The 18,721-nt window shown below is 38.6% G+C and overlaps 1 protein-coding gene across 1 annotated transcript in view; it reads right to left on the reverse strand.

Moving 5' to 3' along the window:
• RhoGAP1A (Rho GTPase activating protein at 1A) overlaps positions 1–18,721 on the reverse strand; it is a 46,820-nt gene that overhangs the window by 13,293 nt on the left and 14,806 nt on the right. Inside the window, exons 6-12 of the mRNA XM_083123549.1 lie at positions 16,910–17,116; positions 13,945–14,064; positions 12,187–12,309; positions 8,095–8,277; positions 6,694–6,879; positions 3,269–3,458; positions 1,364–1,560 (exon numbers count right to left, since the gene is read on the reverse strand). Of these exons, the coding sequence (XP_082979675.1) occupies positions 1,364–1,560; positions 3,269–3,458; positions 6,694–6,879; positions 8,095–8,277; positions 12,187–12,309; positions 13,945–14,064; positions 16,910–17,116 (1,206 nt within the window). The remainder of the gene's footprint in view (positions 1–1,363; positions 1,561–3,268; positions 3,459–6,693; positions 6,880–8,094; positions 8,278–12,186; positions 12,310–13,944; positions 14,065–16,909; positions 17,117–18,721) is intronic.

The following is an 18,721-nucleotide window of genomic DNA, read 5'->3' on the forward strand; positions in this document are numbered from 1 at the left end:
TGCATTCGTTCGAACCATTTGTCAAAGCAGTTCTTCCAATCTTCTTGAGACAACTCCATAATATGGTTTTTGAACGCATCAACGGCATCTTCTGCCGACGAAAATCGTTGTCCACACAATTTATTCTTGACATTCTGGAACAAGAAGAAGTCATTGGGTGCCAAATCAGGACTGTACGGCGGATGACCCATCAATTCGATTTTTTGACTGTTCATAAAGTCGGTTGTTAGACGAGATGTGTGACAGCTGGCATTGTCTTGATGAAGAATGATCCGACGGCGTTTGTTTGTTTTCCGTATTTGACCCAAGACCTCTGGCAAACAAATTGTTGTGTACCATTCAGAGTTGACCGTTCTACGTTCCTCTAAAGGCACAGTTGCCACATGACCAGTTTTCCCGAAAAAACAGGCGACCATTTGTTTCGATGTGCTTCGAGCGCGAACAACTTTTGTTGGATTGGGTTCATCTTGAAACACCCATACAGTCGACTGCTGTTTACTTTCCGGCTCATATGCATATATCCATGATTCGTCACCTGTTACAATCTTATATACGTCTTTTGAAGCACCACGATTGTATTTATTGAGCATTTGTTTGCACCAATTGACGCGAGCGTCTTATTGAGTTTTTGTCAAATTGTGTGGGATCCAACGAGAACACAACTTTCTCACAGCTAAATGATCATGTAATATTTTATATATGCTGGTGGAACTAATGCCTATGGTTGCCTCAATCTCACAGTATGTCACATGACGATCTTGAGGTATTACGTTTTGCACAGCATCAATGTTTTCTAACAACAACTGATTTTGGACGACCTTCGCGAATCTCGTCGGTGAGCGAATGGCGGCCACGATTAAATTCGTTATACCAGCGTTTCACAGTGGCAAAGTATGGGGCTTCATCGCCAAATGTGGAAGTAAGTTGATCGATGCACTCTTGTCTTGATAATCCACGTCGAAAATCGTAAAAAATCATCGCACGAAAATGTTCACGAGTTAATTCCATTTTATTGTTGTCGTGCAATCTCCAAGGCAACATAAACAACACAAATGAAGCTATTGACAAAACATTTGAAGTACGTTATGGTCAATAATGCCAGACGATTCTGTGCAAACTTCAAATTGCGCCTAACTTCAATCAGTGTTGCCAAGGCTCAAAATATAAATAGTGACCCTCGTAATACAATGGAGGTTACTTTGAAGGCCTGGAAATGCCTGAAACAACACTGTGAGCATACCTTTTGAAATGAGTAACACAACAGACTTGAACACTTGCTCTGTGGGTTATCATAAGATGACAGTGCAGCATGAATCTTTGAAAAGCTATACCTTGAATGATTCATGAAATTCCAAATTCTTACCTTCTCGGTTGATTTGCCCCGCAGAAAAGGTCGGGACGGATGCTCCTCGTAGAGCAAGATACGTAAATTCTGGGAACCCTCCAGCTCAATGATGAACTCTTCGTTCCACACAGGGGCTGCACTCTGACACACCATCTTGGTCCTCGCCTTTCGGAAGTAGTGGCCGTACGAATCCACTTCAATGCAGACATACAAATCTGAAACAGAGCACAATTTATGCATTAACAGCTTCATAAAAACAAGTACTGTAACATCATTAATTAAAATTTGCTGGAAATTTTGGCCAAAATATCTTGGCATTTGGTGGCAGTGCCAGAGAGGTGTGGTGCCACGACTTTCGATAGAAATTTGAAAAGTCAAATAACAAAGATCTCTTATACAATCCAGGTTCAAATTTAAAATTCCTCATTGATGCAGATGAGGTTCAGACCAATGTTGCAAGCCAGAGGGCACAGTTTCCCTTTTTCAGGTGAAAAATTTCCTTTTCATTTCCAATCTTCCTGTTAGAAGACATTGAAATCTCAATCACAAATTTTCATCAACAATTATTATTTCATTTTCCACTGGTCTACAGAAAATACAAAGTCATAAAAATGTTGAGATTGAATGAAAAGAACAGCGGGAACAGCAAAAAAATGAAGATCATTGCTGTAGAAAAATTGTCTTATTTTATTGTCTCCCTTTTGTCCCTTTGACTAATCATGCAAAAAGTTTCAAGACAGATTATTATGTTGATTATGTTTGTATTGTTTCATTAATTTTCATACTTTGATAATGGGAAGGTATTGGTTGCTTCCAAACCAAAAATTTTAAATCTTAATTATGTTTCTTCTGTGGGAGGGGAGAAAGCAAGCAAACAGCTTTCATGTTCCACTTAGCCTGAATCAAATATACAAGTCCAATATCTTCAAATTTCCCAGCAAATTTGATATTATTCATAATTTTCTCTTTCCAATTTCCACCAAATTTCTTCTACAACCTAACGCATGTTATTACTATACACAACAAAAGCTTGCCAAACAATAGCACAGCAAGCGCACTAGAGGATGTTGGCAGTGGCTACCATAACAAGTTTTGCAGGTAAGTAAGTACACCTCATTTTCACATATTAATTTGCTTCTGCATATTTCATTCTCTAAAATATATATTTCATTTACATCAAGAAACATCATGTGTTGCAGAAGAACACTGGAATAAATTAAATAATGAAAATGGTAACATAGACCCACTATGGAGTTTCCTTTTTCACAAGTGGAGTAAGTCACCATCATCTTTAAAATTTAATGTAACGGAAAACATCAAGAAACTCTGTGAAAGCAATGATGATTATTGCCAAATGATATTTGGGATTAATAATTTTTAAATAAATAATAATGTGAACAATAAAATTGTTATCTGAAATAAAAATAAAACAGACTGCTTCTTTTCACAGTTAAGTTGCTATATTACAACAATGTCACATTGACAACATCCATTGTATAACAGATTCTTTTTTGTATAAAAAATTGTTAACCATTGTTATAACTGTATCTTTAGTCAAACTAAAAATAAATGTCTGATGAAGGGAGCGTGTGTTCTCCTGAAACGTCACAACGAAAAACTGTGTTTTTATGCTTGTAATAACCGTACACTACAAGAGAAATAATAAGAAACATGCTACCGTGCTTACAACAACCATAAACTACAATACATACAATACGTACCTACGAGAATTATTTATGGGAAACTGATAAACCATGCACCTGTTTGGTGTCAGAGCACCGAGCACTGAATTCCCAATCTTGCCAGTGACAGTACTAGTTGTGGAACGTACAAGTAATAGCTCTCCACATTATTATTATTATTATTAAAAACACAATTAATAATAATAACACTATTAAGGGGTTAAAATATTGATTCCCTCACCTGCAGGGGCATCCATCCCCTTGAGGTCCTGGACAGTGACATGGAGATCTCCAAGCAGGAGGCTCTCATCATGACCTGTCCGCAGGAGGTATGAGCCCATGTTGGTCTTCAGGAATGTCCTGCAGGCAGTGATCCATGCCTGCAACTCATACATGGTCACATTCACACTAGGACTAGGAAGCTGGGAACACTGAAACAGACAAATGCATAATTAGAGTGTAATATAAATCTGGGAATCTAAAATATACAAAAACTTAGGTAGATTGCTATGATATGAGGGGTTGAGAGCACAAGTGGCGTAACTCCATTCAAGATAGTTTTGAGAAAAAGGATCTTTTAAATAACTTAGTACTATGTTCAGCTGTTGGAGCACATAGTGGTTCCTCTATGAGCAAGAATTTGAAACTTAGGAGATACAGTGAAACCTTGATTTTAAGTTTTTCAGGGAACGTAGCTGAACAAACAAAATGTAAAACTGGGAGAAATTTTGTAATATTTTGCTATGTTGGGACCATCAAGATTGAATGTATAACGCAGGAAAATGTAAAATCGAAGAACATAAAATCGGGGTTCCACTATATTTACTTCTAGTGCTGAAATGGTGATACTTCACAAGCCTAAATTACACATGTAATTCCACTTCCATGAAAAGTAGAGTAATACCACTGTGCTCTGAACCCCTCATATAGTTCCAAGGAAAACAAAGATTTTAAAATACTCTGAACTGAATTGTTTAAAAAATTGCTATCAGTATAAGTGAAGGAATTGGTAAGAATATTGGCACTGGTATTAGTTTCAGTTCAAAGTTGTAGTAAACAGCCAGCCCAGCACCAGTCAAGTGTTTTTATAAACTCAATAGAAAAATATCTGGACATAAAAAAGATTAAGGAAAGGGTGAGTGGATAAGATTACATACTAGTAAAATGCATAATCTATATTCATCTCATGATATTACAAGGTGCATTTCAAAAGAAAGGGGGACCTCCCCGATGGCGCAGTGGTAGAGTCGTCGCCTTGTAATCAAGGGGCCCCGGGTTCGATTCCCGGTGGAGACACATAGTGGTTCGGATCCCACTTTAAACTGTAGGTCCAGTCCTGATTAGCCTTACTGTGCATAAAGTGGACTTAAAACAACAAATCAACAATCAAAAGAAAGGGCCATCAGTGATCGGATCGTGCCTGCGCAATACATCAACTAGTCCATTGGCGAGCTAACAATCACAGTTTTGCTAGTCAGCTGTTGGTTATCGTGTGAGTTAGAGCATGTTAAAAGGGCTGCGTGAAAACACAATCCCGCCTGTTGAGAAATATGGTCTGTCATTTGATTTCTTAACACCAAAGGTCATAATACTGCTGAAATTTAGGAGAGAACTGTGTGAAGTGTATGGTCCAAATGTAATGAGTGAAGAAAAGAATAGGGCAATGGCAGGGGCGCCGACTTGTCAAAATTATTGGGGGTTCTGATCACTGAAATAAATCAATGAATGACTCTCTCCCTCCCTTTTTTAAAAATAAAAATTACGTCTTCGTATAGCAGTTTTTAAGCAGCTATTATATTCCTCATGCAAATTAAATGTAACATGAGAAATGTTTAGAAAATGTTTCAAACTCTCTTTATGTCTTCTGTATCTGCTGATTTGTTTTTTTTTAGATAACAATTAACATTTTTATATAAAAGTAGGCTATGTATTTACATTAACAGGCCAACATAACAGTTTTATGCTGGCCTCAGTAGCCAAATGTGTTGGGTGGTCAACTCAACTCGCTTTGATCCGGAGGTCTCGGGTTCGAGTCCCGGCGAGGGCATGGGTGGGTGTTAATGTCCGCAACAGACTTGTAAAGAAAGGACATGTGACGGGTGCAATTAACCTTAGTGTTGACGTACCCATAAAAATAACTAATATTTAACAGTTTTATTTAAAATTTACATAAATGCTAACACAAATCGCAGGAAAATTAGTTTTACTTTTTTGTTCTTGCTACAATATTTTACTTTTTAAAATTAATTTTGCAATAATAAAACAACACATAGCACGCTGTGCTTTAGCAATAATGCCTTTGATCACAGCCGTTCCCGCTTTCGCAATACAGACTTTTCATAAGCTTTAATTGCGTACTTTACTGCAAGCCAGTGTTAAATAAACTCAAAGACTTTAGAATTATTTTACCCTTATTCTTTGTACTAGAGGAAGAGATTTCGAGGATAAGTAAATATCGTACATATCAATATTGCCTGAAAGTCATGTTTACGACCCCAAATTGTTCAGAATTCACTAAACAACATACTGGTATAATTGTCATATCACCTCGTTATTTTGAAACTCTTTTTAGTAAAATTATTAACAATACTCATAATTATATACATAGTATATAGTAATAAGTCATGTGTTTTGCTGTCTCCGGTCATCCCCCCCCCCCCCCAAGTTGATGGTCTAGAACATTTCAAATGTGTATTTAAAGTTAAGTTCATGTTGCACAATTCAGAGTAAACTTTACAAGAGAAGCAAAATAATACATTAGATCCTCTCAAGCAAAATTATTTGAGGGGCTCTGCCCCCACATCATTAACATTGGGGGGGGGGGCTTGAGCCTCCCCAAGCCCCATGGAGTTGACACCTATGGGCAATGGTGTTGTACATCCACACCCACCGAAGGCAAAAAATTTCAAGCAAACTCCATCTGCAGAAAAATTCATGGCAACTGTGTTCTGGGACGAACTAGGTGTGTTTCTAGTGGATTTCATGGAGTGGGGTAAAGCAATCGCATCGCAGGTGCACTGTGAAACTGTATGAAAACTCAGACGTGCCATGCAAAACTGACGATGTGGAATGCTGCATTCAGTAAATGTTTTTATCCACACTAACGTTAGACCACACACTGTTGCCCTCACTCTCCAGACGATTGAGACGTTCTAATGGGAACTTTGTCATCCCCGACTATATAATCCGGACCTTGCACCTAGTGACTATGTCTTCCTGCACCCCAAAAAGTGACTTGCATGTCAATGATTAGCAAAAACTGACGTGTTGAAAATATGAACTCCCAGGCAGCGAACTTCTATGCAGAGGGTATAAAAAAGCTTATTCAACAGTACCAAAATTCCTTGGAAAATTATGGTGACTATGCCTGCCGAGAAATAAAGTAGATATGTGCATGTTTGTAACCACTAAAGCAGTGTTGCTACACTTCCTTTCTTCTTTGATATAATCAATTGGCCATTATTTTTTAAATGCCCCTCGTAGATTAACATAAAAGACTTCAATTCCATGCATGGGAGATGAGAAGAATTTACAGGATTTTTGTTGGGAAGCCTACAGTTGTGAAGGACAATGCTGAGAATGATCTCAGGGAAATTGTCAAGGATAGTAGGTCTGTAATGTTGCTGCATTTTAAGGATCGGTATATTGGCTGGTAAAATGGCTTACCTGCAGATTGTGGATGGCTTCAACCCACTGACTGCGCTCAAACTCGGACGAAAGGAAGAAGGTGTACACGCGGGCACTACGGTTCCCTACGCGGAAGACAAGGTTAGGGGATGCCAAAACCAGTTGAGCCTCCAGGTCCGCCAGCTTCTTCTTTTGCTTCTCTGTGCGGCTGCCAAGTCGGATACGCTGAAACAAAATGCACCACAATAGCATCACTTGCACAGAAAACATGTTTCACAAATATGTAGTACCTCTGACTAAGATGATATCTCGTAAAAACAAAAAAAGATCATGTTTAGCCAAATGGTTAGCTTGCTCTTCTTGGGTGCAAGCAGTCCCCGGTTCAATTCCTTATGGAAGTCCCTCCCATCCAATCGGTGTTGAACCAGCATCGTGAGGACTCGATCCACTGACCACGCATCACACAATGAAAAGCCACTAAATGAAAGTTGGTGAAAGCATCAGTTGCAGTATTTTTTTTATGGAAAGTTTTCACATGACATTCAGTGGAAGGCCAGTCCTTATGACAAAAATCAACTCTATTGCAGATGTTCTTGCTCATTTCAATTACACTTTTTGAATAGTTAAGGCACACTCTAAACTAGCGCAGTTTGAAGCATCCATGCAGCAGATGACTTTCGTGGAAGAAATCAATCTCTCAGCCGGTGCATTTCAAGCAAGAACAAACTTCATGCAAGGACTTCCATCCACTGCCTTTGCTTTTTCCAGAAAAAAAGTCCATATCCCTGTTATCTCAGATTCGTTTCTTCCTTTTCACAGAACGACCTTTTCAAGAATTGCCATAACTTGTTTAACGTGTTAATCTCATGGGATTTTTTGGAATGCACCCGATATTACCTACACAGCCTAAACATCAGTGTCATGTACTCTCCTCTACACACGAGAGGTTTCCTTCAAAAGCTTTACATCATGTTAATTTATAAAAAGTTCAACAAGACAGCAGTGAATGAATGAGACGGGTGGCCCCAAGAATCAATTTCTTTTGAAAGTAGCTTTTTGAGAAGTATACAATACTTGTATTCCACTGTAATTCATACCTTGGTATATTTATGAAAAACAAACATGAATCAAATATCAAAAGTAATTCTGGAGAAATGGCATGAATATTACAGTGAACTGGTCCTGCGACACGTGTGTTCTGGCTGGCGGAACAGATGTACCTTTAGAGATGTATACCTACTCGATGGTGTTTAGCCTTGGGAACTTACATTTCTGATAGTCTAATATATATGAATGTGTGCTTGGTAGTATCTCAATGTTTGTTGTGCCTACTAGAGTTGAAGTGTGCTATCGCTGGAAAATAAGATAAATAAATAAATAAAAAAGCACATAAAATTTGGAAACATGAAGTCCAGGTTCCACCATTCATGTCTCACTCACCTTCTCCTCCCGACTCTCCTCCCAGAGAATTTGGTCCCTGACAGTGCACGCTTGAGACTTGAGAGCCACAATGTTCGCTGGCGAAGACTCCCGAGGCTCCACGGCCGGCTCTTCAAATATCACAATGTCACTCAATGGAATGTACCACTTCAGCTCGAATGTAAACTTTGCTCGCCCTGATGCCTGAAAATATAACATATCGCACAATTATGATTGTTTTAGTCTTACTTCATCCTTAAAGTTTACGTTGTTAAAACTATGTCCCTGCTTTTCACTTTTGTTTACATTCAGGTAAGCTAATCAAAAGTGAACCTACAGTTTGAAGTGGGATCTGAACCTCTTACTGTGCCTTGGAATCAAATCCAGGATTCATTGACTGCTATTGAGGAGGTATTTTCCCACCTTTTTTAAAATTATAATTTATTACATGAAAAACTCCTTTTCTCTGTTGTTTTCTACATGCCTTGTTTAGCTAAAATTGGCCCCCAAAAAATGACCTCTCTCTCAATATGGACAAAAAAAGGGTAAAAATTGGCTTAATTTAAACAATTATTTAATGACACATGGAAGTCGTGGTAGCTCAGTAGTTAGCTTGTCTAACTACCATGCGGAAGACCCAGGTTCGATCCCCGGCGAGGGAGAACAAGAGATCTTTTCCACCTGTTCAAACTGATTCGGTGCCCACCCAGCATTGTATAAAGTGGGTACCTGGAGGAAACTATGGGGGGTAAAGGTGGCCACGGGCAAGGTGCTGATCACATCACCCCCACCTTCAGCCGTGATCAAGAAAGTGTGGGGCTCTAACTCCACACCCCTATACCAGGGTTGGCAATTTGCCTGGGTTTTTCGTGGGTTTTTACGGTTTTTTTCAGGTTATGTTTAAAAATATATATATTAAAAATGAATTATTTTTTTCTCCTAGTAGTAATGCATTGTACCATTCAATTTGTATTGCTTTATACCCTGTCCCAATTATCTCTGGAGCAAGTGAACGAAAACAAGTCTCTGCGCAAGTAGTGATGTGAGATGGCTCCACTACCGGAGAGAGAAATGGATTGCCTGGAGCAATGTAAAGCAACTGCAGTTACTAGCCTTCACAGGAGCATGTACTGCTTCACTCTGCCCACTCTATTTCCTCCCCTTCTCTGATGCTATGTGCACCCTTGCTCCACACATAACTGGGACAGGCAATAGTTGACTGAATCAAAAACTATTTAACATTTCTGTTAACATATTCTGTTCTAAAATATTTGTCCAACAGTTTGATTCTACTCTTCCAGGAGGGTGTAATAGTTAATGCTATTGCTTTGTGATCAGTTTTCAGGATTGCATTCCCTGAGGAGGCACATACTTTGGTGTATCCAAGAAGCAAGACTACCGAGGGGTGGGGGGTACAAGACCAGTGTTTTTTTTCTGGTATCAACAACGGTACTCCATACTGGCATCTTATTATAGGTGAGGACTAATAACATTTTATTCTAACAAGAGAAATGCCTACGATCCCAGAAGTCCTGGTTTCTTATCCAGGGGTTCTGGGTTCAAATTCCCAGCCAGGGTATGGATGTTTGTGAGTGTCCATTCATCAATTTTATCATATCATCACTCATCCACATCTTCGCAAATTTCCCAACAGTGGCACAAAAAGCGAAGTAAAATAAAGCAAATGAATCAAAACAATTCTGAACTTGAGTTTGTGAAACAAATTATTTTGTGAATGCAGTGTTGTGCTTATGTTGGAATGAATTATGCTACAGCTACAAAAACTTTTTTTGTCTCATTTATTTCATATGCCATAGACCATTAAATAATTCAAAAATACTATGTAACACAATGTTTTAAATCTGCTTCAATACAGTTTGTTCACAGTTTATCGCAGTCGTGTTTACTGTTTTCCAATTTATTTTTCTGGATGTTTCAAACAAAAATACCTCCTCCATGTATTAACGATGCCAAATTATAAGTTTGCCGTATTTAATTGTCTGGCTGATTTCATCCAAATGGAATACCTTATACATCTTCCAAAATATCTGGCTGCTATAAGAATGGCAATTCCCATGGTCAAAACATTGGTTACCTCCAATTTGGTCCACAATGATCCCCAAACGTGTACTTTATTTCAAAACATTTATTGTCAAATTATAGCTTAAGTGAAGCCCTAAAATTCTAGTCTCTTTTCTTAATCTCCAAAAATGTAGTTTAGGCAGAGATCTGAAAGTGTCATCAGAATTTGGAATCTACCTCAGTATAAAAAAATCATTTTTTTATCTACAATCTTGAAATATTTTGAACAATGGAAAACAAAATCATTCCAAAGGTGAATCTAGATGTGATTAATTTCTCTAAATTTGTTGCAGTTAATGTGGTCTCAAAATTGGTGACTTATCCCTAACCTTCCTAGCACACACACTACATTACAGTTTTTATGAAAAACTTAAAGCTCAAGTGATGCCGTAACATTGTTGAGACTTGTGTTTCTTAATCTACAAAAATATAACCTAGTCAAATATGAGCATAATTTAAAGTTTTCGCAAGACATGTTAAACCAGTCTGTCGTGTACTATCTTTAAACATGATGAGCAATATTTCTCAAATACAATGTGGGATCCATCCTTCAAGTTATCTTGCAACTCAAAAGCTTTGCATTTATGGTGGTTATCTAAAATAGAATGTGTGTGATTTTACATTCCTCTCCTAAGCTACGAAATATTATTTTATAAGTTTTACTGCAAAATTGCGGACCAATTATATATCTAAAATTACTCAGTTTAATTCCTTATACTCTGAAAATGTATTCTAGACCATTAAAAAAAAAAAAAATACATTGTAGAGCATAGCATAGAACCTGCCTGCAACATGTGGAAAATAAGTTTTTCATCCACCATCTTGAAACAAATTGTTCAATTTTGTTCACACCTTTTTTTAGCTGCAGAAATAATTTTACCTAAATGATTCTAAATTTACAGCAGTTATCATCATCATTAAATATATGACTTATCCCTCTCTGCCCATCCACCCTAACTCATGCTCCTCCTAAATCATGCACTACATTTTGATAATTTTATTGTCAAATTATAGTGCAAGTACATAATGCTGCAGTAAGTTTTGTGCACAAAGCTGACAATGTGGTAATTATGAAGATGTACGACTTGCATGGCTACAAAGCTCCCAACCAGACATAAATAACATTTTACTGCATAAGCAAGCAACCCATTAGGATGAGAAATTACAAAAATTATTTAAAGTGTGTTCCAATTTAATCATGTCACAATTAACGACATTTCAATAAAATTCTCCCTTGTAACGTTTAAACATGCAAAAATTTCTTGTATCAATTGATCATCACAGTTGAAACTATGACGTGCCACTATGGATTCCCCCACATAACGAACTGACTGATAACCAAAGTGCTACCACATTTCAAAATTATAAGCTTTGTTCAAGTATGCTGCGTCAATAAATGCAAACAATTTACCTAAACATTTCTGATACTTTTTCTTTTTTGTTTCTTGGATATATGATCTTTTTATTTGTGTTAAATGTTCATTTCTAGCATGATTTGAGGAACACATCCTGAAAAACCCACTATGACTTGTCTACATTCACTATTTTTAGTATTATAAGCTCTGATAAGCCTTTTCTTTACAAGTTTTCAAAAACAAATTTGACAATCATAGAACCTCAAGTATTTAGAGCAATAATTTACAACATTTTCTGAAAAACCCCACATTTTGGCTCGGTTTTTTCGGTTTTTCTGAAAAAACCCACGTGGTGAAAACTGGGCTGGGCCCACCCTGCCCTATATGGTTTCTTGGCATGGTGCAAAGCACAGAGGGGCACTTGCATAGCTTCGTAAGAGTAAATAAATTACATACATTGAAGTTCCCTATCAAAATAGGCACATTTAAAAATTGAATGGCAGCACATTTCAAACCCTACCTGCCTGCTTTGTTTTGCAAGTTTTTAATTCCTATCAGTTATCAGCCCAGTTATCATGTGAATACTCAGTGTTATCAACATTTTGAAAAATCAAAATCCCTAAGTGGCACGCACAAGAAACACAATTTACATGCATAACACAGTACATATGCTTACCTTGTATTTGGCACATGCTATCACATCATTGAAAAGGAAGAGATGTCGCAATTTCCTGTGTCCATCTGACAACTCTACTATGAAAGAATTCTTCACCAACCGGCGTTGAGCTCTATCGTGAGACTGAAAATGACATAGCATATAAGAATCATACTAGCAAATACAAAGAAGTACTTGTGCACATTGCTGTTACAGTCACCAATCCTTTTGTCTCAAAACTGTATTGACACATTTATAAACAGTCGAGCTGAGTTGATGGTATTGGCTGATACCAGTGGTAGGGGTTGGAATTAATTTATCGACATTCTTTTTGGCATGCGAAAATGTTATCTGTCTATCTTGGAAATTATGCAAAATTTGAAGTGCCCATACATTTTGCATTGGTATAGTGTGAAAAGCCGCATATGATTACATAAAACACATTTTAATATTCTAATGTAATTCTAGAATATTTGAGCAGCTCGGAAAACGTGATAATCCACACTCAATTAAAAATTGAGATAACATTTGATGTATTATCCGTACCAGCTAACTGTAGACCAGACGAACGAGAACAAGTCTCTGCGCAAGTAGTGACGCGAGACTGCTCCACCCATGAACAGTGAGAGAAAAGGGATTGTGTAATGGGCAACGGGAGTTTTTCCCAATTTCCTCCAGCGTTGCAAACTTTTGAAAAGGATAATACCGAACGCTCATGGCAAACAGACCGTATTTTTGTCTCCAGGTCCGTACGATTGGTTTAAAAATTTCTTAGGGGAATATTAGGGATAAAACTGCAAGAGCAAATTTTAACAAGCCGTGCATTTAGCGAACGGACTACGGTCTGGACCATACATCCATGCACGTATGGTCAGGACCGTACGGTTGGCAACGCTGCGCTTTTATCACTTGATTTTCCTCCTCCTCCTCTGCCGATACGGGCAGCCCTGCTCTACAGTTTGCTGGGACAGGGTATAATTGCTGGAGTCTTCTATTTCTCATACATTAGTGAACAAGGTCTATTCAATAGCCAGCAATTGGTAAATACACAAGAACATCTGGGTAATACATGAGTTACAATGCAATGGACAAACTTTCACTTGCATTTTTCTGTTTCATATTTTTGTGGGTTATTACGTTTTACTCGTGAACTACTCATTTGATAGCAAAACTCTGGTAAACATTAATCAATATTTTGAAAGACATTAAACTGTTACAATATAATTGTAACTGTTTTTTTTAATGGTGAGAATTTGCTAAGAGTAAGCAAATTGGTTCAAAGTTGTATTGGCTCAACCTTAATAACAGAACATGCATTGAAATAATTCTTGTAGCTCTTGGACACAAATAATGAAGAGATTCTCTCTCTTAGCATATCGGCCATGTCAGTTCTGGATATGCTTCCAAGGTTTCCACCAGGAAAAAAACATCAACAGGGACATAAGACTTGGACTGGACCCAGCCTGGTTGGCAACAGTTAACCGGGAGTGCAAAAATGGGAGAGACAATACCAGAGTGACCTGCCACTTTTTCCACACCAAATGCATAAACTGACTTCACACATACCTCTGCACTTCTATCCCTGAAGATGAGTAAGACGCTAATTCTTGGAAGCCTTGAAAGCAAATTCAGAACTGACCTGGCTGGTATCCCGAGAGAATCTCTTCAGCACATTGATCATTTCATAACAATGAATTTTTCTTAGATTTCTCATTTATATGCTATTTAAAAGTTGCAATACTTATGTATGTGCATAAATATGAGGCTGTTCATACTTACAGGAAACAGTGTCTTTGTTTGGATCATATTAAATTCATCCAAGAAGTTCTGTGTTAACTTCAGGGCCTCATTCAAAGTCTTGTGATCTGGATGAGACTGAGGGGTATACTTCAGCAAATCCTGCAACAGAATATCAGAACTTATGCTTATGTTTTGCAGCAAACAATTTTCTGTGCCAAATATATGAAAAAAATATCAAAACATTAAAATTATATTTATAATTGAAGAAATAATGATTACTTCTGTTTTGAAGTGAATAATGAAATAACTGAATGTTCTACAAGAGGTGTATAGTAAAAATAGTCAATGTTTACAAATGTGTGAAACATACTTTTTATGTACATTTACATTGGGCTTCATAGATCCTCATACTTCCAGGGAAAGTTGGGATGGTGTGTTGGGTTATTGGTAGTAATTTTTTGAATGACTGTGTACCCATCGAAGGGTCATACCACTTTGGTACAATGATTGGATTCCCCAAGTGATAGAGGACGGTATTACTTGAAGTTCGGTTTAAATCACCTTTATGCACAGCAGTACTGGACATAAATTTGACACTGGGATCCAACCACTATGTACTTCTATCACGTATTGAACCCAGGACCCCTTGATTACAAGGTGATGAGGTTACACAATAATGCCAAAAGAGAGGCAAGGAAAGTATCATCAATTCCCTAGTCAACTCCAACAATGTCAAAGTCAATCCCTTACTCAGATTTTTACCTTTCTGGTGTTCTAAATCACACCCACCTTTAAAAGTGTGTATGATCACTCAACAGTACCAGTGCCAATCAGAAACCAGGAAACCGTTGTCTGTTGGAGACCAAGGAGCAAATGGAAATAAGAGAAGCAACGTTTGTGCACATGCAGTTGCCACTTTGTAGCTTCATCCTCAAATCAAGAAAGCTTGTTATGCTCTGTTTTCATGTTAGTGTGCTGTGTGTACATTTGTGCATTGCTGTGTAGCTTCTCCATAGAGTAGTGTTGACAGTAGACAGAGTTTGAGTTTTTGTTTTACAAGGGTCGTTCAAGGTTGGCCAAGACTTTCGTGCGTAAAATATTAATGAATCAATGTAGCGCTGCATTACTTTGGCAGGACAGACCATGATTCTTTGCGAGTAACCATGATCCTTTGTGACGCATGCGCAGTAGTGTAAACGAAGATGGCGGCAAGTAGTGTATCTGTTGCTGTGGAAAGTGGTGTATAATGAAATTTCTGGTGAAGGAGAAGGTGAAACCTGCTGAAATTTGGCGTAGACTTCAATCACAGTATGGTGAACATACACTGTCACGGGCAAGAGTGTACGAATGGTGTCAACAGTTCAGTGAAGGGTGGGAGTTTGTAGCAAATAGACCACACGAACACGTTCTCCCAACTGCAGTCACTCCGGTGAATATTGCGTGGTTGAGCAACTTATCCTTGAAGACCGGCGAGTAACAGTGCGTGACATAGCGCATGCGGTCAATAGCACTGATGGCAGTGCGGAGACAATCATTCACAAGCATTTAATGTTCCATAAGATTTGTGCAAGGTGGGTGCCCTGACATTTGACATTCGATCAGAAGGCAGCACGGTACGCATGTTGATTTGTGAACAACACCTGAATCGGTTTTGAAACGATGCAAATGCATTTCTGGAGTCCATCATCACGTGTGATGAAACATGGTTGCATTACTAAACCCCGAAGACCAAACAAAGCAGCATGGAGTGGCAGCATAAGGGTTCCCCCTCCACCCAAAGAAAGCAAAGCGCTGCCGTCTGCCGGTAAGATTTTGGGAACTGTCTTTTGGAACATGAAAGGTGTTATCCATGTGGATTTTTTGAAGGGTAAAAAAAAAAAAAAAAAAAAAAAAGTGTTCCCCTGTGCTTAGCACCATGCCATGAAGGCATATAGGGGGTGTGGGGGTAACGCCCCACACTTTCTTGATCAGGTCGTGAGTGGGGGTGATGTGATCAGCACCACGCCCCTGACCGCCTTTACCCCCCAGGGTTTCCCCCAGGTACCCATGCTATTCGACGCAGGGTGGACGCCGGGGCCGCTTCCAACGTTAGAAAAGTTCCCGGATTTGAACCGGCCGGGGATCGAACCCGGGACCTTTAGCATGGTAGTCAGACGCATTACCGACTGAGCCACCGCGGCCACAGGGTTGTTGAAGGGTGCAACAATTAATGCCCAGTATTACTCAACACTGCTTCCCGGTGCTGTACGTGGGGCCGTTCAGAAGAAAAAGACTGGAATGTTGTCAAAACATGTCATTCTTCTCCATGACAATGCCAGGCTACAGCGCATTTGACTCAAACAACACTGGCCAACTTCCATTGGGAGGTTTTACCACACAGTCCTTGCAGTCCAGATTTAGCCCCCAGTGATTTCCACTTGTTTGGGGCTCTTAAAGAGCATTTGGGCAGGATGCACTTCCAGACAGATGAGGAACTCAAGAATGCTGTCCTGCAGTGGTTACAACACCTACCTACTTCTTTCTACGCCAAAGGCATCACGAAACTTCCACAACGATGGCAACGGTGTCTGGAGTTCAGGGGAAATACTTTGAAAAACTGACATAGTTTGGTGCCTCTATGTATGTATATTTCCTGTCTAGAAATAAAAGTCTTGGTCAACCTTGAATGACCTAAGTCCACTTTATGTACAGGAAGGATAATTGGGACTGGACCTACAGTTTAAATTGGGATCCTAACCACTATGTGCCTCCACCGGAGACAGTGGATAGATTAATGTCACTTGGTTCCTCCTAGAAAGGTCAAAATTTGGCAAGCACGGGAACAGTAACAGCTTTGGCCAAAATGCAGTTCCAGGAAGTCGGAGAAAACAATGGGAATGGATGCATAACTCAGGATCAAAGTCTTTGGTAGGCAGTGGGTCCCCAAAAACTGCAGTGCCATGCAGTCTATCAGTGGAGTTTTGCATTATGGTACAAAAGGTAATTTTAAAAAAACAACACTCACGTGCAAAACCAATGCATTCTTTTGTACTCTAGCCACTGGCTTATGCAGCAGGTCTTCAAGTGAGAGTGACTGGTTAGCGAGTGACCGCAACCTGATGTTCTTGGTGATTTCTGAAAACTTCTGACTACACTGACTGCACTTCCTCACAGTGTCTGTTGCACGGCTGTAGTTGTGGAGGAATGCACCGTAAATGTTGATGTTGCTGGCCTGAAATGGGACAAAAATATGTGAAATTAGTTTTTTCTTTCACCAATTAAAAACATATAACTCAATCCAAACAATTAAGGGTAGGGATGGAAACGTGTACTCTATTGGTCTATGTGGGCATATCAATATATTTGTTTTGTGTGGTTTTTAACAATAATGTTGCTTGCATGTGACTTAACAGGTTTTTAATGCCTTATTTCAATGTTATATTGCATTGCTAGAATATTGGTATCATATTGGGTGATCCGTAGACTTTGCAAAAATATCAGACCATCAAAATTGTCAATAATACTAGGGTACAAATTAAAACTTTTTCCTTGCCTCACACCATCAAAATTATCAAATTTTACCATTAAACTCATACACAGGATGAAATAAGACACTTTAAAAGTTTGTCCAAGCTTTTGACTCCCTCTCCGAGTTGTCATCATTAGGGCTGGTCGATTGATTGATTTAGTTTATTTTACTTCACTTTTGTGCATTTTTTGGCTAATTTGTGAAGATGGGGATAAGTGATGATATGCTGAAATTGATGAATACACACTCACAACCATCCATACCCAGGCCAGGATTCAAACCTGGGACCCCTGGCATCATAGTAGGATGTGCTAACCACGGGGACCGGCTCAGGGCTGGTCGAGAGATGAAGTCGAAAGCTTGGACAGACTTTTAAAGTGTGTTATTTCGTGCTGTTATTTGTTTTGTTTTCAACAATAACATTGAAAGTTACCATAAAGAAACAAAACAATTCATTCATCTCCTTATTTAATGTATCTAAAGAGGTAAGTAAGTATAATAGTTTTTCAACACTCGGCCAATACTGATACTCATGTATTGGTGTGGTATCAAGGGACATTGAATTTTCACAATGCGCGAAATCGTGAAATGTGAAAAAAATATGTAATTTTGAACATTCTGCACGTAACTACACCCCCAATGATGAAATATGCGAGAGTTTTATTCGCGAAGTAATGCAAAATGTGTGCTTTTCCACGAAATGAACGCTTTTTCGTGAAATAGCCGTGAAATATCATCAAATTAAGTAGAAAACACGCAAAAACCGGCAATCAAGGTTGTGCACGCAAATTGTCAATTTGTAACAAATAGTTTGCCTAAAGTTTCCTACCACTTGCAGCTGAAGAACGTTTTACCTTCGATTACATCAGGAAGATGCTGCAAATTGGGATTTCCCATGAACATAATCTCAGTTCGAAAACTTTGCTCCCTGTCAAGCTGCATTCCTTACTTCACCCGAATGTCTACTCAAATTCCAGTTTCATTGAACTTGCTATCTGTAGCAGCGATAAGATTAGTCTGTTCCTGCACATCAAGTGAAACAACGGTGTCATTTGTGTTCAGTCATGAATGAATTTTGTTTATCATCATGTGATTTTCAACATGTGTTTGTGTATGTGCAGTAGTGATTATTTTATTTCTTGGACAGCAAGGATATCCTTTAAATACATACAATGAATAAATCACTTGAGATATGCAATTTAGAAATGAAGTGATTTTGTGTTGAAGTTTTCTTTTTGGTTGGACAGCTAAGTACTTGTGTATGTGTACAGCTGATCTAACATTTTATTTACCGCTCTCCTCAGTTTT

Source organism: Lepisma saccharinum, chromosome 6, assembly GCF_977018435.1.
Source record: "Lepisma saccharinum chromosome 6, izLepSacc3.1, whole genome shotgun sequence".
Lineage (NCBI taxonomy): Eukaryota > Metazoa > Arthropoda > Insecta > Zygentoma > Lepismatidae > Lepisma > Lepisma saccharinum.